The sequence below is a fragment of the Pollicipes pollicipes genome, unplaced genomic scaffold (assembly GCF_011947565.3).
Source record: "Pollicipes pollicipes isolate AB1234 unplaced genomic scaffold, Ppol_2.1 Scaffold_5724;HRSCAF=6776_pilon_pilon_pilon, whole genome shotgun sequence".
NCBI classification, from domain to species: domain Eukaryota; kingdom Metazoa; phylum Arthropoda; class Thecostraca; order Pollicipedomorpha; family Pollicipedidae; genus Pollicipes; species Pollicipes pollicipes.
In genome coordinates, this window is record NW_023596746.1 from 13818392 (window position 1) to 13838935 (window position 20544).

The 20544-nt window shown below is 47.1% G+C and overlaps 1 protein-coding gene across 4 annotated transcripts in view; it reads left to right on the top strand.

Moving 5' to 3' along the window:
- The window catches only part of LOC119103786 (cytosolic phospholipase A2), a 65844-nt gene that overhangs the window by 39939 nt on the left and 5361 nt on the right, over nucleotides 1–20544 (top strand). For 3 of the 4 annotated variants that reach the window (XM_037227439.1, XM_037227441.1, XM_037227440.1), the window contains exons 5-13: nucleotides 4351–4466; nucleotides 5398–5435; nucleotides 6259–6394; nucleotides 8707–8969; nucleotides 12651–12858; nucleotides 14357–14606; nucleotides 14913–15054; nucleotides 16695–16891; nucleotides 17343–17524. In XM_037227439.1, coding sequence (XP_037083334.1) covers nucleotides 4351–4466; nucleotides 5398–5435; nucleotides 6259–6394; nucleotides 8707–8969; nucleotides 12651–12858; nucleotides 14357–14606; nucleotides 14913–15054; nucleotides 16695–16891; nucleotides 17343–17524 — 1532 coding nt within the window. The remainder of the gene's footprint in view (nucleotides 1–4350; nucleotides 4467–5397; nucleotides 5436–6258; nucleotides 6395–8706; nucleotides 8970–12650; nucleotides 12859–14356; nucleotides 14607–14912; nucleotides 15055–16694; nucleotides 16892–17342; nucleotides 17525–20544) is intronic. The other variant, XM_037227442.1, reaches the window with a different exon arrangement.

Genomic DNA, 20544 nt, shown 5'->3' on the forward strand with positions numbered 1-20544 from the left:
TTTGAGACATGGCTCCGGGAGTGCACGCGTGTCGGGCCGTCGGCCGGCGGTGGCGAAATTTGCATCGTCCTTGTCAGGCCTATGTGCATTTTTGCGACCTTTTTTCGCTCACCACGCACTCATTTTTGCGAAAGTGATTTGGCTTGACACAGACATACTTGACCGCAAATAAGGTCAAACAAGGTCGAATTCCACATCAGTGTCTTAAGTGCTTTCACATTTCTTTGCACCACCAGCTTTAGACTAGGTACATCTTATAAATATCAGAGCAGTGACGATATTTTGCCTTCAGAAAGCAAAAGTCAGTTAGAAACCAAAACCTTCGAATTGTATTCATATTGAAATCTACAGTTGACGACAAGTTGTACTCTAGGAGGCACGCTCATCAGAGAGAAAGGTAAAGTATTCTATGTGGATGCTATTCTAGGTCGGCGTTTACCCCTACCCTCATGAAGACAAATATATATTGTCGTCTTTGGGATTCCGGAGTTCGAATTGAGCGTAAAGACTATCTCATAAATCAAATGAACCAGTGATAAGGCGGTTTAGGTTTGACCTTGATTTCACCTTCATAACGGACCCAAGGTCAATGGTATTAGTTGTAATCCATGTTTCAATAGCCTAGTTGTCTGTGGAACATCCCAAAGCGTATGAATTCGTTGAACACTCCGTTGTCAACGGGTTCCTGGTGTTCGCGTCGCGCCCTGCACACGCAGACACAACGGTTCTACGGCTGTGGTGAAAAGATGCATCCAGGCATTTTCGGCCTGCATTAAATTGCAAGCTTTAGGACATCACTACCCGTATAAAGCTGAAGGTTACTTTCTGGCTTATCGGCCTACTCAGTTATTTTGAAAGCAAATACCATCGTTGCAGCGGTCTGAGTCTCTTCCAAATCGTTCAGGTGTTCTATTTGGCTGGCCATTGTCAGAATTTTGGCGTCTTTTGCTCGAGCATGAGCGTGTGCCAGCAATAGACTGGTGACTAAGGCCGTGGTCACAGGAATGGACCGCAGGCTGGGAGGGCCAAGCCTACTTTTAAGTCACTTTGCCCAGTGCATCACGGCGTGTTCAATACCAAACCCTTCATAAAGGTGGGGAAGAATACGGGTCCTACCCGCTTTGTACTCCACGATTTGGGCCTTCAGATGAATATCTCACCATGAATAGCAAGTGTGGGAGAAGATGAGCATCACGCGTCTCTTCAAGGCCTGTGGTATGTGCTAGTCTCAGAGGAGAAGAAACGCACCGCGTCAAATTCTTGTATAGTACATAATTTTAGTATACTGAGTATATTGTATATCGATGAGTACATTTGCGACGCACAAATATCAACAGGAGTGCAGCATAACTACCAGGTATGCCCACGAAGTGCTGGCCCACGAAATGTGCCCGGCACTGCTCAGGCTCCTCGCATTTCATTGCAACAGCTCACCAATGACGTCACGCAGCAGGGACAACGAACGTACCACTCCAGGGTAGCCTATGCCTCGAGCTGAACGAGGTTGCCCCAAAGACGTACGAATTTCGCAGGAACAGTCCGTACTACCACCCGCTCTTGTGACTGCGTGTGGACTCGCGTACATCTTTCAGGCATGAAGTGACATGCCATCAGTTCGCCATGCAAAACATGTATGGCTTGATCAGTGGTTAGATCGTTGGAGGGAAGGAAGACATCAGTTTGATTGCATAAAAACTTACGCAAGGACGCTGCAATTAGAAAAATACGTAACATGCCATGCGTAAGCACTCACATGAATTCGTTGTGCACCACACCAAGCCACGTGTGAGTAATTTCTTTGGCCATTGGTGAAGCCTTTGGCTATACTCCCCCAAAATATTAAATATATGAAATGCGCTTTTTTGACCCCGACATATGCTCATGGAAATACTGCTCATATTGTGCAATCTTAATTCGCAGCATGAAAATTCACCTTGCTAATATTCACCCGGAATAATTTGATGCATTTTTATATGCATGACAGTAGCTCTGACGGCCAAAAATTATATAAATGCTCGTAGCTAGATGTCTATAGAGAGCACTGTGGACATGGAGATAGTTAAAGATTTGCAATGCAAATCCATAGACTTAAAAGCCATCATTGCCTTCTAAATATGTTGCGTAAGGCAACTTTAATGTTCATTTTACCAGGCAACGCAAAATGCAAAATATTCAGTTTTAGATAAATCGCAATATCTTATACCAGTCACATAAGGGCATGGACGGCTACTGCCGCAAAGCCAGGGCCATGTTGTGACATGGGTTGTGAGCAGCATATCGCCTATCTTCTTTGCTATGTTAATGACCGTTTGTAAGCTGACTCGAAATCGATCCCTACGATGTGAAGAGCAAATAGCGTTGGTCAGGTCAACTTGTGCGAGAATCCCGCGGTCGTATGGGAGGCGCAGATGCCAGTACGGGTTACGCGCTATTAAGTCCAACAACTAACTGCACGGATAGCAAAGGCAACTATAAAGTTCCTGGGTGAATTACATAAAAGGCAAGTGTGCTGCAGAGTTAAGGCATGCTGGAGTTTCCCAGCATAAGCCACTCAAGATTTATCCTTTCCCAAAATAGTTTCCTGTGCCTCTGCATACCGAACTGTTCGCAGTTTTTGGTCGCCTAAATCAGGAATTTCGGAGTGAATTTTTCACCAATTTGTCTCAGGGCAATATGCGCGCCGGAACCAGCAGATGACCAAGATGTAGTGAAACTATCACACATGAAGAAACACCTTTAGCAAGGTTGCGAATATCATTAGGGGATATACTTAGACGTTACTTATGTTCGTAACCTATGGATGTAATCAGATTGAAAGACATACTGGACGTGTGTTTCTATTACGAGAAATCACCCTCACCAGACATCATTACATGCCGGTTATTTTGCAGCGATACTGTCATATTGAAGTGGTACATGTGTTTCGTGTGCCTCGCAATACCTTGCTGACGATATTTCATCGCAGTTTGGTGTGCCAAGCTTTGTCCACGGAGGTAATGCATCTTCCATGGGCACGGCCTAGGAATCTCCCCATGTTCAAAAGTGCGACAAAATCTGAACGCTTTCAGTGTCAGCGTTTTGTTGCTTTTTCCGTTCCCTTTTTGATAAAAACCAGCATTATCTCGCATCGTCTGCAGGTTTCGAAAAGACAATGGACACAGTCTTCTCCGGCTTCCCGTGCCATGATCGTATGATGTAGGTTTGACCTTAAAGGGTAGGGGCACACACGTGTCATGTTATAAGTAACGTGGAAAGCCTTACGGCTTATACCCCGAGTGGATTTTTGTACCAGCTTTTTGCTAGGGGTTTCCTCTTTACTCTGTCCTAATACGGCAAAGCTCTCGCCTTAAAACTGGTCCAATGGGCGACGATTGCGGCTGGGAGCTGCGTATGCTATGGTTACGTTTTGGTTCCTATCGTTGAAACTGAAGGCATCTTGAAGATTTATAATATTTCTGATTACTTGTATTTGCTGTCACTTAAAACCTACTTTTGTTAGCGGAACGAGATGTTTCTGCTGTTTTCATTAAATTTTGTTGAGAGTAATTTTTTCAGTAAGCACGGTTCTTTTAATTGGTGTCAGCAAAAATAATCGTCAGAGATCGTATCATACTGGTGTCGTTACAAATGATTATTTAAAAGGAAAACGAAAAGCCCCCGGCTGCCTTCTTCTTGTAATAAGTTTTCTGTCGTTATTTTGCTCCCTCGCTCCTCTTTCTTCACTGAGGGACTCCTCTGTTCAATGGTTTAAGGAGTTAATCAACGTGGCTTTGTTTCCATTGTCTGTTATTAGGCCATTCTACCTCTTCTACCTCTTCAAGTATGCAGTTCATGTCCTATGTGACGTTGGCGCGCCGCACGACCCATGCCAGTAGCACGCGGCGCGATCGCTCGACCCATGTGACGGATGCTGACTGCCCGTAACAAGTCATCTGCCGCAGACCGCTCTTGAATCCGGTCAAAGTACAGCCTGATATCAAGGAACACGTGGCGGTATCAAGCCGATAGGTCACCATAACCCGATACACAATCTTCCGCTGCGTGGCTGTTGTTGCTGAACCATTGGCACAGGCATCCCACTTCACGCCAGCAACTGAACTGACTGAATTGCTGAGTCATTCGTTTCGATCACGAAAGCGCTAAAAGAAATGCGATCGGGCTGGGTTACAGGTGTGTGCAATTGCTTTGAAATGGGTAGCGATGGGGTATGGGCACATCTTCACGGCTATCGGATGAAATTGGCGAAGCAAGTATCATTCGTGAAGGCTTCCAACGGTAACGCACTCGGCGAAATTACACTGACCCACCCAGACACAGATGTCTCAATCACTGCTATCTGCCTTATCACAGAGATCAGCCTGGTGGATGCCAACGTAGTCGTGGATTACGTGATCGGCGTTAGCAAAGTGGATATAGCAGACCTGAAACTGGATGAAGAAGCACAGATCAAGGTCACGTTTGGAGAGGTGAGTTAGTTCCCCTCAGCTATATTCGCTAGACTCTTCGCCACAAAATCGTTCATATGTGGTGGCAGCTCCACTTTAGGGTAGAGTACTTACGATTTGGTTAAACCAATAAGTCTCTTTATTAAGTGGATATTGGTTTGGTTGGGTGCATATTTTGGGAAATTGTGGGCATGTGTACGGGTATATGGGTATTACGTGTTCCAAATGCCTGGTAGAAATACCACACAATTTTAATGCTTGCACTTTTTCCGGTCACTATCAGCCACACTCACGCTACCTTTACAATGACATTTGCAGTGGAGTAATTTGGATGTACATTCTTCTGAAGCTCTTCCGTAACTTAGAACTTATAGTAAAACATGCTAACAGATGGGCGATGGGTGGGTACCACTGTTTAGGGTTGGGAGTGGCGGGTGGATATGGACACAGGCCGAGGGGTAGCTGATGGATTGATTGGAGGACATCGTATCCATGGAGACCTCTGCCTTACAGCAGGTTATGCCATCAATGGAAAATAGAACAGCTTGATTATGATTAATTCGGCGCTTACCCCACCTGACTGCGTAACAAACCTCGCAGTCCTCACCCATTTCACGGATGAATGGCGAGCGCTTGCACATTGTTCGTGATTATGTACCCTAATTTATAAAAGAGCGCACCTGTCAGAAACGAGTGCCATGTTTTGAGCTTTTTGTTCCGGGATCGCAACTATAGCTTATTGACGTCAGTCACGAACAAAGGCGGCACGCCTGAGCCGATTGTGCATGTTGATAGCAAAAGTCAAACAGTATGACAAGTGTTTGCTTCCAATGGCGAACAACGCTTAATCGAATGCTATGGCTCGTTAAACGACGTGTAATTTACTCCATAGCATAATATCATGCTGTTAAACCATAGTTGAAATGCAGCTAATCTTGGCCCCGATTTTCAGAATTCTTTTGTGCATTTGAGGCTACGGAGATTACCCAAGTAAGTTGCATCTGCGCACTAAAATAAGCGACATGAGTTAGGAGATGGGTGCGCCACTACTTCCCAGTCGACCAATGCTAGTCACTGACAGAGCGGCAGGAAGCCGAAACGTGGCGTTTGAAGATGGATTGTCTCGTGCTTCTGCCCCCATTACTGCACACGGTCCGGCCTAATAAGAGCCCTGGTGGACCGTGATAGGGGTGAAGACTGTTGGTCTGTTGTACGGTGGGGCGCGCGGGAAACGCTGAACAGGTGCTATGGCTAGAAATTCCGATTTCAGTAAGCGTAAAAGTCACACTGTCCGAAGTATCTGTTCGGATAGGATATGATGGATAGTGTTCGAATATATTTGGTAAGGATCTTCTGAAGTTCATTCAAGGATTTGGTGCCCCTTTATTTGCGAGTGTTTGCTCACACTCGTGTAGATAGTTTTTACGGCACGCATGCACTTCATTTGCTTAGTGCAGCATAACTTAACAGCAATCTTTCGGCAAAAATGGTACTTGAACTGGAAATGCTATACTGGCATGGTCTTCGCGACAGCGATGCCTGACATGAGCTGTTATTCCAAGGATTTTTTTTCCTGTATCTGCATTCGTTTCTTCAAATTTCTGTGGGAATGGGGCTTCATGCTACGAAAGTCAATGCCTCTTTCGATTATCCATTCACTACATCCTTTTAGAAATTTTGCGATTGTATTTTCCTTCTACTGAGTTGCAAGCAGTTTTATAGCATTTGGCCTTACGCTTATTTCAATGGCACCGTCGTGGAATACCTGACTCAAGATGCAGTTGTAGCATTGTGACGCTTTGCACTTCCTCAGTGACAGCTCAGACCTGAGGTTCAGCCTGACGTTGTGTGATGAAGAGAAACAATTCCGGAGGGAGCGGCGTCAGCGTTGCATGGAAGCCATGAACGCCTGCTTCGGCCAGCAGGCTGGACTGGTGTCCCCTCTGAAGGTAAGACGCCGACTGAATCGATCGTTTGACGCTGCACCAAAGAAGAGGATGTAAGCTAACCGATGGCTTAAAATTATCGGACGTCATTCGTGGTGAAAGTCAACCGGTTTGCCTTTTTTTAGAATGGTCATGAAAGGAGGATGGTCGAACTTTAATTAATTAATGTTAAATTGGGTTGAATTAATTAATGTCAACTGGGCCGTTCAGCACTGCAAATGATGTATCTAGAGCGTAGTCGATGTTCAGTTTTTGCGATTTGAAGTGAATGGCTGGTCAATTCATGAAGGTGTGTACCAACGTGCACCGATATACCAGCTTGACTAGTACTTGAACATGCCGCAGCGCACAGAAAGCTATTTAGGGCTACGGTAGATATCGTGGTGGTCATCTGTTCCGCACATGCCAACGGAGATCCTTCAAAGCTCACGATCACAAAGACGTGTGGTTCTGGCGTACTATTTCACCTGCAGCTTCCTAAGGAATTAAAAGAGCTGTCTCTCAGGGAACATTTGATAACTTGAGAAGCATTCTAAGCCGTTCCACAATATCGCTGTGGCTGTCGGGTTATCATTTTGTCACATCACGTTTCGTTTTTCCGGCTCTGACAAAGAGGCACGATGCTGTCAGTGGAATCACTTTTCGTCTGCAGGCAGCATGTGCAGTTCTTTAATCACATGATTTTGCGTAATTTTTCGATTGGCTTCCGTATCTTTAAGGGTTGATCATGCTATGCTGAGTATGAAGTCCCACTACGTCACCAACAGGAATCATGTTAGGTCAACTGATACGAAACATAGGCCGGCAGAGCTGAACCATTTTACCCATACAGATGACCTGACATGAACTTGTCTTGACCTGATCTGATCAGACCTGGCCATGGCTGAAGGCTTTGATTGCCTATTCGTCACATCAATCATCACTTATGAGCATTATGGTGGTATTCGAAAGCACAAGGGAGCACCTGCATTCCTTCCTGCGGTGCCAATTAAAATAGCAGACGGCCGTCATCACGAACGCTTTTGGCCCTGAACCGCAATATTTGTGTTGGGTTTAAGACATTCCGTGCGACTCGTGATACCATAAGCTATGCGACAGGCACCAGCTGATGTATTTCAGGGTGAGCTGACCAGAGCTATCGGGCGCATTTTGACTTTGTTTAACCCAGCCATTCAGTGCTGGGGGCAAGGAGGAACACTTTTAACCGTCGAACGGTCAGGAGTGACGAACTACCTTAGGCGGCGTCGGCTTGAAGCTGAAATATACGAAGCACTTGCCCGCACCTTATCACAATGACAAGGCTGTCTTTATCCCAGCTAAAACCTCGTGCATATCAGTACGAACATAATAAGCTATACCCACTTCCGCGATCTACAGGGCGGTTGCCATTTTGCCGTGCGGCGCCAGCCGACGGCGGCTGAGCGTGTCCCAAGGCGCCAGGAGACTTTTAGTCTGGCGTGCTGTTCGCCGGCAATGATTCAATTTGATCTGACGTAAAGTTGCATTGCCGCCGTTGTGAACCTTACGCAAGCCACTGCGTAATCATTGGTTACTGTTTTTTTGCGTGGCGGTGCCTCGCTTATTAGACACCAGGTCCGGAATTGAGTGTCAGTAGTGTCACGAGCTTCACCAGGGGTTTGATGCTACGCGCTTTCCGTGATGTTGATAGGCATTAAACGTAGCATAATTGAACCAGTTCTTTAGTGACACTGCCATGCACTACCAGTTTATCGGTTGTACACGGTAATGAGCGCGGGCGGATGCGGTGCTTGAGTGTCAGCTGTCGTTCCACAATGACCTTGGCATTCCATTCTCGGTTTGGCGCCGTACTTTTTGTCTTGGATAACGAAAACGCAACCTGTTTGACGCAGGGTGTCGAAAACTGTCAGTGAACGATTTGAAATTTACAAATATACCGTACGTGGAAATTTACGCAAAAATTGGTGATTATGCCACGAGCACGCCATTTGCTGTCCGTTGTGCGTAGTTAAAGCGCGTGCATCGGTGACATTGCAGACACCATGTCCACATATGATCTGTTAAGTTTACACTTGACAGCAGAACGACACGGCTAGCGTAACTTCGCATAGCTTGACCATCGTTGATGCAAACCGGTTCGCTTCTGTTCCTTTCTTTGTACTTCCCTAATACGTCAACCTGTTCCACCTGTTTGCTTCTAAGCAGCCTGAAATGCGGCTTACCTGGTTTACGGCGGAGCCAACTAAGCGTCACGAGAGCGGATTTCTGACTGACTGAGGGCCTAGAGTTAGTGGGTGAACGAAGGACCGGAGACTGAGTCCCTGTGTTCCTCCCAGATTCCTGTTGTGGCCATGTTGGGGTCCGGCGGAGGCTTCCGCGCCATGATCGGCCTCTGCGGCGTCTTCAAGGCGCTCCAGGACTCGGGCATCATCGAGATGTGCATGTATCTGGCCGGCCTATCTGGCTCCACCTGGTTCCTGAGCCAGCTGTACACTGACCCGCGCTTTCCTGACCTGCCCACCGACGAGGTGATCGCCTACTTCCGGAAGCACAGCGGAGCCGGCCTGCTCTCACACCTCGGCGCCCAGTCTATGATGCGGTAAGAAGCCCAGCTCTCGTGTCCCGACCACCAGTGCATGATGTGGCAAGAAGCCCAGCACTCGTGTCTCGACCAGCAGTACATGATGTGGCAAGAAGCCCAGCTTTCGTGTCCCCACCAGCAGTGCATGATGTGGCAAGAAGCCCAGCTCTCGTGTCCTCGCCAGCAGTGCATGATGTGGCAAGAAGCCCAGCACTCGTGTCTCGACCAGCAGTACATGATGTGGCAAGAAGCCCAGCTCTCGTGTCTCGACGAGCAATGCATGATGTGGCAAGAAGCCCAGCTCTCGTGTCTCGACCAGCCGTGTTTGATACGGCCGGTGACCCAGCTAACCTATCTCGGCAGATGATCGATCATATTTGGCTAAAAGCCTAGCTTTCAGCTCCCGGTGTTCAGTCTGTGATGTGGTCAGCATTCCAACTCTCGCACCCCAGCGCACGTCTAGGGTGCGATATAATTAGGTGATACGGTCAGGGGCCCAGCTCTCTAGTGCCAGGGTGCAAACTGTGATGCGATTAGTAGCCATGCTGTCGTATCTTAGAGCTTAGTCTTTGATGCTTTCAGAAGTCCAGCTCTCATGTGCTAATGATCCCTTAACGGTGTTACCCATAGTTATAGAAACATTTATGTGTTCGGTAGCCTAAGCTGTATGTGAGTACGCAGTCTACAGTGCTGTCAGCAGGCCAGCTCTGCATAACTTCATTGTTTTTTTCGTCTCCAAAGATACGCATTGATGAAAATTTACCTTGCGTATCAAAACGACGAGATAGCCAAAGCAGGCAACTGAAAGCCATGCCTTTAGAAAGAAAATCTAACAAACAAATTTTCGTGAAACAGTTTACATACATTGAGCGTTGTGCAGAAAATCGACGTTCTGAATTAAATAATGTTTGAGTAAAATGCCACACTGCAACAAGTTTCTAGGTATATTTATCCTGGTATATTTATATTTCTAGGTATATTTATTTATTTATCCCGGAACCCTGCTATCCTACATTGTTATCCATATATGTATCCAAAAAAAGTTGAAAGTCGTGTTTGTTAAGGCATGGTGACCATTGGTGGGTAAAGATTGAGCAATACAGTAAATACCCGGTGACCTTCTTCATTAACCACATGGTCGTGAAATCTCTTCTGGGCGTGGCCTTACGCGTCTAGCTGTCAGGCCACAACCTACGTCAGATTCTTCTGCTTGCTCTCGTCAGTCGTGGTGTGATGAGCTCCTGAACCAGCTGAACACCACACTCTGCACCTACCTCTTCAGCTTGGTGGGCAGATTCTTGGCATAACCCCGCTGCCAGTAGAGGTTCGGGTTATCCTATATGTTATGAGCAGATCCCTCGAGTCAGCAACAGTCAGCCATATCACAATGTAAACATGAGACAGAGCCCCGGGCTCACCAGCAAAGCCGAGACACCCATGTCAGGTACTTACATTGCAGGAAACTTCCGCGGTAGGACATCTGGTCTGGTAACTGATAGAAGCTCCACCGCAACATCACAGCCACTTGCCCCTAGTCCGAATGCGTGACTCTTCGTCGGATGGGACCGGCCTTAGGTGAATCGGGAGGTCTGCCAGCAGGTGTTGGGACAACTTGAGCTTCTGCCGACTCCGTGACGACTGAAGTAATCTGGCCTTAGTTAACGAGGGTGGAGAGTTGGAGTGAAGTTTATTCGAGAACGCAACGATCCGTAACTGATGAGAAGCGGGCGCGGGATGTGGCGCTGGCTGTGGACCGTCACCGCACGCGCATGCTTAGCGACACCAGAGTTAATTCAACGATCCGTAACTGACGAGAAGCGGGTGCGGGGTGTGACGCTGGCTGTGGACCGTCACCGCACGCGCATGCTTAGCGTCACGAGAGTTAATTCAACGATCCGTAACTGATGAGAAGCGGGTGCGGGATGTGGCGCTGGCTGCGGACCGTCACCGGACGCGCATGCTTAGCATCACCAGAGCTACACAACCATGCGACGAACACAACCCTGCCAACAACCACAACCACAACCAACACAAACAATACACAACAACACAACCGTGCGACGAACGAATGTTAACTAGGATTGACTACCTTGCTCATTCCTCGCTCAACTATGGTCACCAAACCATGATAAACTTGATGCTTCTAAACAGGGTTTTTATAACCCGTCCTAAGTGACATTTTGCACGTGGGTCGTACGGGACAAAAATGTTGCACGATGTGGTAATTTATTAACATATGCCATGCTTGACAACATACGCTCAATTTTGATACGTACCGGTACATGGAGTTGCACACACCGGAAACACTATTATCTCTAAAAATGTGACTTGTATCGTTATCAGACCAATGGTCTCCACCGCGTGTCAAAGTATAAAGCTCTTCATTTATCCATAACCTGCACGGCGTTGGCTAGAAGGCGGAAACCTGCGGAACCTAACTGCGGTTAGAACATTTTAAAAGTTGGTAGGATTGCCTAACTGTTGATACGAACAGAGAACATCGTAGTTGGAAGTTCTGAGACATAAAATGAGAAGTGGGACACCCTAACGTGCATGCGTGTATGACAACCAAAACGGGTTCTAGCTTTGTGCAATCGCCCGGGTATGATCTCACCCCTTTGATTATACTGGAGCCCTGTCGCCCCGTGGGCAACAGGTGTGCTTAACCTTCCTGGTCATCTGTTCTTGGATGGCTGATAGACAGACACAGATCTTTAACTAAAAATTGCAACGTAGCAGCGTGAAGCGGTTACAGGCATGCTCCTCGTGCATGTTTGATAACATCCATGTGTTTTTGGGAGAATGCGTATGATGTAGGGCTCCCGTGAGAGGTACGAGGTGATTTCCTGGGCCCGTCACCGGCGGATTGGTCGGCTGTCGACCGTCTCTTAACCGTGGAGCAACACATGATCCCGGATGGCGCGGGCACACGGCATGAGTCGTCAATTACGAACGCGAAATTTCGCTTCACAAACCGCTTGTGTGTCATTCAAACGAGGTGCAAATTTTTATTTCAATGACCAGTTCGTCTTTAACATCTTCATGCCAAATATTGCGGGCACCTCCACCCTGCCATCAGCACCGGCAGAAGATTTATTGTGCAATGCTCCTACAAAGCCTGATCTCAGAAGCCAGGAAACAATTAAAAACCTTTGACGTCACAGTTCGCGCAATGAATGCCTCGTGGGCTATCGAGAATGCGGATGCGACTGGCAACATGCCAGGGAGATGTCTGAAAAAAACAGAAGTGGCGGGGAAAAGGACATATGGACTCCCCGATCAGGGCCAGGACGTGCTCAGGGCCAGGACGTGCTCTGCAGGAGTTGACGTGCTCAGACAATACATGCATGATGTGACAACGCTGTCGCGGAACCTATCCGTCACTTTGATTTAAAGGAGGATTACTGACTGAACACCATTGTAAGATATCAACGAGCTTGTCCAGTGGATGCGCGTCACTTGTTGCTGTTTTTAAACTGGTCAGCCTTGGCGGCCTTGCATTTGATATTGGCCGCGCGGATTTCTCTCCGCACGTATCGAATTTTTTTGTGATTTAAGGCTTAGTGGCCACGTCAAACTTGGCAGTTGCCGCCGCGCTGTGGGGCCACTTGCATGGTGCACGAGAACAGCCGGTGGCACGTGTTCAGCGTCGCAATGCGAAGACATCGGCTAATGCGTCGAGGTCTGGCCACGCGGCAGGTACATGAACAGCCTGGTGGGGAAGTCGGTGCAGGGCCAGCCGATCAGCTTCACCGACTTCTTTGGGATGCTGCTGCGGGACACGATCGTGGAGAACAAGGAAGCCACGCTGACGACCATGCGACGGGTGCTCGAGCGTGGGGCAGCTCCCATGCCGCTCTTCACCAGCCTTCACGTCAAGAAAAATGTGTCCGCCAAGGTGTTCCAGGTAAACCTCAGTGGCAGCTGCATGTGTCCCTTAAGAAATGATAGAAATTAACACTCTTCCGGTCTCGGCAGTGCTTTTCGCATTTGGTTTTTGATATGGGTCCCAGCCGACGCTCGAGCAAGTACAAAATGACTTAGCATGGCACACGATTACCATACGCCTCTGCGGTAACATCGGTCTTTGGTTTATGTAACGCAGAGAACACTTCCACAGAGAACGATCACTAACTGAGCCAAAGATCGTAATGTGCTCGTGTTTTGGCCTTTTCTTGTGGTGATCTTGCTTATGTATACATGAGTTTAAGACGTTTGCCTGTGTTTACGTTAAGATGTTGCTGTGTTCGATAAAAGTGTTATTCTTAAGTTATTCGATTACAATCTCATGTCCTTAATAACCCGCAATTATGTCCAACTTCTTATATTCTGCAGCACAAAAACGTGGTTCATGATCGACACTCGCGTAACTTGTTCAACATTGATTAGGAGCCAATTGACGTCCACTTTGTTTGGAAATGATGCTCACGAACGCCAGATCTGAACGACACAGCGGTAACATTCTTCTTGACCTAGAACGCAGCATGGTCTGTGGGGTGGCATGATTTGAATGCTGTTGCCATGGTGTCATGCATGCCAGAATAACTTGGAAATAGTTTGCACCAAGACGTCCGTACATCTTTGCGGTCGGGGCTGTAAACTGCCCCTCTTAAGGACCTAGCCTTTCTAGTATCTGAGCTACACACCCACAAAGATGTGCAGACTATTCCGGGGAGACCACTTCAAGGTTACCCAGGCATTCATGACGCCAAAATAATGTCATTCAAATCCTGCCACTCCATAAGCCATGCGACGATTAAGGGCAAAGCAAATATAATTGTCGAGTCGTCCATATCTGGCGCTCGTGAGCACGATCTCCAGATATGACGGCCGTCAATTGGCTCTCGTTTTAATGTTGTGCGAGGTACAATGACGTACTTAAGCGATGAAGTGTTGAGGAGCATATTTACTAAACTTCTATTTGCTTGAGATCCATATTCATATGTAATCCACGTGAATGTCAAGCTCCTGACGCCCTGCAAACGACTTTAAAACAGTGCTATATCAGTGCACTTTGTTTGGACGCAGTGTATTCACAGTATTCGTTTTTGGCACACTATCACACTTTTTCACATGACGTTTTTTACGTATCTCTATAGACTCCGCACCTGCACAACGCGTTAACAAGTGCGTTGATACGTGAGATGATATTCGGACTAGTTCAGGCTTAGCAGAATATTCGTTTAGTTTACTTGTTTGGAACAATTCGAACTAAATAGGAAATTCAGACCGGGCCCCGCGGTAACGCTCCGGGAGCAGTGCACCCAACAGACGCTGAAGGCAGCTGCAATGACGTGAAACGCGGCTAGAGCTACCTTACACCTTAAGAAAGTGTGTTTTTAATGGCTGTTCATTGGAACCATGTTATCTCACTAATGCACGCATCAAGGACTCCTTTGCTTTAGGAATGGGTGGAATTCACACCCTTCGAAGTGGGCATCCCCAAGTATGGAGCCTTCATGGACGCTGCAAAGTTCGGCAGTCGGTTCTTCAAGGGGAAAATTGCCAAGCCCTTCCCGGAGTACCCGCTGCATTTCCTGCAAGGCATCTGGGGGAGTGCCTTCACCATCCTGTTCAAGCGTCTGGTCAGAACTGCACACGGCCAACGACAGGCTCTTGGCGAAGACGCCGAAATCCAGAATCTTCGTGACCTGGGTGAGCACGTTGTTCCCAGCTCTTTCACAGCCGTCGCTCACAAAGCATCTGTGTGGCATTTTGATGTTTTTTATGTTATAGGCACGTTTGATTTTGTATGCAGTCGCCATGGTGTGGCTATTTTACGATCTCTGTAAATCAGTTCATATTCATTGCTCAGCTCACGGAGTGACCGACTGACATGCACTGCTTTACCAAACCAGGTAAGGAAAAATGAAGAAGCGGTGTGTATTGGAAAAAAAACATATGTTTGCCGCTATGCAACGTTATGTTTTACTCTTACATATCATACCTTTGTGATTTTAGAGGAAACGATGGACGATGAGGACATAGAAGCAGATGAGGTTGACGACGGATGTGAAGGCGTGATCGCAGGGTGCACTGCTGGATGCGATGAGGAGGCATCCACCAGCGACAAGAAAGAGACAAACTTCTGGAAAAAAGAAAAGTATGTTAGACGGTAGCAAAGGAGATTCAAGCAAATGGTTCCAAGACACGCTTTGCACATACCGCTTGTCTTACGGCAGTTAACCTACGGCGGCATGAGAGGAGAGGAACAACTGACATGCCTCCGAGTTTTGGGATGGGTTCCGAGCCGTACTAAGTAGAACTATTACAATTTGCGCTCCACTTGACGTCTGAGATATTTGACACGTTTTGGTGTCAAGGTATATTCGATGTTAGGTCAGGTCAGTATTTGTGGCGCCGTCAGTGAAACCCTGTTTGGTGATTGTTGTCTCCGCACGCGGTGATGCGTGGTCCCGCTCTTTGTGTTTGATCGCTTTGATGCGTTCGTCTTGAGCGGTTCGGCTGTTAATTTACCGTTGGTGGCTGCTAGCCGAGGTAAATCACACCACACGGTTTGACTGTTGATTGACTGTTGGTGACTGCCAGTCAGGGTAAATAACACCACGCGGTTTGACTGTTGTTTAACTGCTGGTGACTGCCAGTCAAGGTCAGCGACACCACACGAGATTGTGGCCGATCATAATGAGAGGTCATGCGAGGTCAAGTTAGACACGTTAGTACACTTTGACTTGTTACATACATCTGGGATGAAGAAGCGAGTATAACCAAAAGTAAAGCTTCCCCAAACTTTGCAATGAAAATGCTGTCCTTAGTTTCATTCTGGCATGCGACGATTACCTGCTCGGAGGGGGGAAGACTTTCTCCCAGACGTACGCTCCCCTCACATACGCCCCGTGGCCGATACCGCTACGAACCGCACGTAAATTTTTGCCGAAGACAGTCACGAAGGTTGAACCCGCCGTATCTTTATATAAATGTCTCAGCGGCCTGTGCAGCCCTCTGTGATGTGCGTCGGGATAAAAATGTGCTCACACAGACAAACAGACCAATAGACACACAGACAGACAGACGCAGACAGACAGACCGATAAACATGTGGACAGACAGACGCAGACCGACAGACCGATAGACACACAGACACCTAATTTTCTTCAGGGGCATGCATGTTGGAAACATGTACGTAGTTCAATAGCTTTACCGTGCTCACCTTCCACTGAACTTTCGTGTGCTACGTTAAGCTATGGGTAACAACTGATTGCGTGCAGTCTTGGGAACATGAGAACTGTAAATCAGAAAGATATTTTTCATTGTACCCTAGCTTGGAGCCTTTTCGTGCAAGCGAGCCTGATAGTGCGACTGTCTGATGGTTTCCGATATTTTGTAAGCAGTTGGCTCTCAAGTGCCAGTTGACCTAGGGGCTGAGGCGCTGGGTGCTGAGTCCGGCAGCATGCTGAACATCTTGTTAGCCATGTGGGGTTGATTTCAAAGAAGCACGCAAAACGGATACCGACCCCAAGCCTGTTTGGGAGAAGTTCCATTGCCCCTAGGCAAGTAAGACCTTCCGCCCAGCCCCATCGATCTACCTAGAATAGTTCTTAGGCTATCCCGAGAGCTGAGGAGGGTACCATTCCCACACACACCCCCCCCCCCCTTACCCCCAGGCGGTCGCAGGCCAGAGGAGAGTACAAGAAGTGTTAATGTGAACGCAAGCCCAAGAAGCTAGGTCCGACGGGTTTGCCCATGGTTGGTGAACTTCACTCACTCGCCGTTCGGCCGCCAGGGAGCACCGGGACCAGGTGCTGACGGAGAAGAAGACGGGCATCTGGGAAGGCATGATGCAGGGCCTGATGGCCAGCTCGATGCTCAACAGCAGGGCCGGCCGGGCGGGTGCCATCTTCAACCCTCTGTACGGGCTGCGCATGCTCAACCGACAGCCGCTGTCACCTTTCACGGGCCCCGAGGAGGAAGCTGACGACGGTAAGCCGGTTGACCGGTGCTGCTGTAGATAATCTAGCCTGTGGCTTCCAGTGACTTCCACGAGCCTCTTTGGACTTCTTGGTTTCCTACTTCATAACGTTTCCGAGCGGCCGTCTACAGCTCTTTAACTACAGTGCTGTCGTTTGAATTTCTGATTACCCCTTTGCCCGGAAGACTCACGCACAGCGAGCATGTACCTTTTGAATACTCTTTTGTACTTTTCACGTATTGCTAGATCAGACGTGTCCGGTTTGATCAGAAGTACCAGTTTTCTCGTAACCCCTCTCGATAGCCTCAATTTCGATTAGAAGTAGCCGCTCCGACGGGATAAATCTCATTGAATTCCACCAACACCACTACTAAAGTAATGCTGCTCAGTTGCCTTGCTTTTAGACGAAAATAAGAGCTCGCTGCGTAATGCCTCCATGCCAACGGAAGATAACCTTCACAGAGGCGGATTTCGCCCGGATGCACGAGATGATGGACACGACGACCGAAAAGATCTTGCTGGTGGATGCCGGACTCACATTCAACTCGCCATACCCAGTGTTGTTGAGGCCTCAGCGCGGCGTGGACCTCTACATCTCGTTCGACTTCAGCGGCAGGGAAGACGACAACAAGGATCTCTTTCAGGTCAGCGAGCGGTCCTTTGGAACCAGTCAGGATGTACGCGGCAATGCACGTGTTAGAACATGAAGCACGCCATCCGAAAGCTCTGAGCATCTGGTCGGAACGGATGTATTTCGTTTGAAGATCTGCTGAAAAAATTGTTACAGTTCCGGACGTTGGCTTTCTTTAGAGAATTCATGTCATACAGCTCTTGACAGACGTCAACGAACTTATCGTTCATTAGAGTAACTCAGCCCACGGGGTTACAGCTGTGTTTTACTCAAAAACGAGGTCACGTGACATTAGTCCAAAAAAGGAGATCAGATGCGCTTAAAACATAAACGCCCCATAGTACCTACTGTTGGGCCGAAATATATAAAATTATGGCAAATGTCCTTGCGAACAGGCTTAGCAAAGCAATCTCTAAAGTGGTGTCGTAAGCACAGGCTAGATACATCAAGGACACACATACTAACAACCACCTGGGGCGCATATCAGACGTAATGTACTACGCCAACGCAACACAACGTCGGATGTTGATTTCAGTGAATGCTGACATTTCAGTGAATACATACCCAAGGTCTCATGCCAATCATCAGCAAGATTAGGCCCCGAATGCAGCATGTAGAAACAGGAGGAGCTGGGAAGCTAATTTTGTTACAAAATGTGTAAGTTCGCTTTGAAGTCATTGTGATGACAAGTTAAGATGACCTGGTGCCAACACAAAATGACCTGAACTTTCCACTAAACAATCACCTCCTGACATACTTGGTATCGGGAGTCAGTTGCAGTCTAAAGTGTTCGTAAATAAAATTGTAAATCAACATGGGACTGGGTAGAAAGACCCCAGAACACACTATAGATGAAGTACATAATGTCAATCGTATCTGGCATATAATTAGCCGAATTCCGGTTTTCAGCGCATTGTACCAATGATCGGACCTTTTTTGTAAAAAAGGCCCGAGCATTTCGATTGGATGGATTTTTGGAATAGCAGTTCGCGTTAAGCAGCGCGTGTTGTGTGACTCCTGACCCGGCAAAAGCCAATCGGCATAGAACGGCAAAAGCTCGTCAGGTCTCAAAATCAAACGTGCACGTAAAATTCCCTAATGCCGATCTATCGCATGGTGTTCCTCACGTTTGCTGTACATTCATTTCGGCCACTTGCAACGAACGGTAACAGTCAGCGACGGCACAACAACACGTCTTGTGGGGGCGTGGGGGGGGGGCCTGGCCGCCCTGCGGCACACTAGATATGTCATATATCATACTTTTATAGCACCTACATAAACACACACACAATACATACATATATATATATATATATATATATATATATATATATGTTGGAATATTTTGGCAGAATCGTTTCTTTGATACATGTTTGATTTAAAAAACTGTTGGCTCAGCATTGGCGAGCTTTTTGATGCATCGTTCTAGTTTCTGGGCCTTTGACTTGGCATCATTGCTTGGATTAAAGATAGTTCGCAAAAATGACTCATATATTCATCGCTTCTTCCATTCTAACGTTTTGAGATCCTATCTCATCGTCGGAGAAGACTAAATGGCACAAGAAATAAGTTTTGAGTTTTAAGGGATAAAAAATTGTGCACTACTGTTGGAAAACATCTTTTGGTACGGAGAACATAAATGAAGCATAACTAATTGAAGTAAAGCATAATCCTATTTTCATTTTTATACATGCAAGAAACACTCATAATGGGAACACTACAAAGACACAATGAGAACACTATTGCCACAGTCACATCAGAAGTGCTCACCGCCCACCACCTAGTAGTTCAAGAGTTATGCAAGAATTTGCCTGTCTGTTTAAGGCCGGAGAGAGTTCGTTAATGAATATGCTTCCCCAAATTTGATGGCATCTTCTGTCACTGCACGACCGTAAAATGTCAGTGCTGTCTGTCAGTTGTGATCGTGTCAATTCATGTCGTGTTCGTGTCGCATGTGGTCCAGTGGTGCCCCGTCACGTAAGTGCATTGTCAGGCGTCGTGAGAGTGTCGTTGTGGTCACACCAATGTAGTGTATGGGACGAAGTTTGCAGCTTTCGATGTTGCATTGTAATTGATACACTACATTGGTGCATTTTAGGTTGTCGGGTTTGTCTGGGCTGTTTCTCATAAGAAAGTTAGAATTTGTATTGTTACGGTATTAAATGACGATGTCTATTTTGTGGTCGTTTTTGCCTTTAACATGTCGAAAGATAATTTCCCTTAAAGCTTTGTCGTCTTGTTTGTGGGCAGATGTCATTTGATTTTGATAATGCAGTTCGACGGTTGGTTGGATGTCTTGCCTTGGTTTGCCGTCGAAATGTTTTGTCATATGTCGTTGTGTCTCGTTTTCAACGTCAGAATTTGGAAAAAAAACACTGTTCACCAAGATCTGTCTGACTGTTATCAATTCCGAATGTAGTCCTGTCCAATCAGAGCAGTGCTTAAATGCTCGTCTAATGAAGGACCTTGTTACGCTAATTTTGTAGTGTCGAGGACACTCACTCTCAGCATTTAAGCACCGTCCGTTGTTAGTCTGTTTTCGGTATATAGTCGTTTTGAATTGTTGTCCTTGTCCGTCGACAGCCACATCAAGAAGGGGTATTCGTTTTGCACACTTAGTGTTGTTGTGAATTTTAAGCTAGACCGATCTTCAAAGGTGTTTTTGAGACGTCCTAGTTGGTCAACGTCCCTAACTTCCACAAAGATATCGTCGACGTAGCGGCAGTAAATGTCCGGTCTTTTGTCGTCATTTTGTAGTATGTTGGCTTTTACGTGTCCCATAAAGAAATTGGCGAATAGAGGTCCTAGAGGTGAGTCCATCGCAACACCCTCAATTTGGCAATACATTCGGCCGTCAGGCCCGCGGAAAGGAACTTCCAACGTACAGGCTTTTAGTAATCGTTCAAGAAGGCGCCTTGATATTTTTAGAGGAGGAATTTCAGGATGATTGTAGACGTGGTCAAGGATGATGGATACGGTTCTTTCAATGGGCACATTTGCAAATAGCTTTTCAGCATCTAGAGAGGCTAGTAG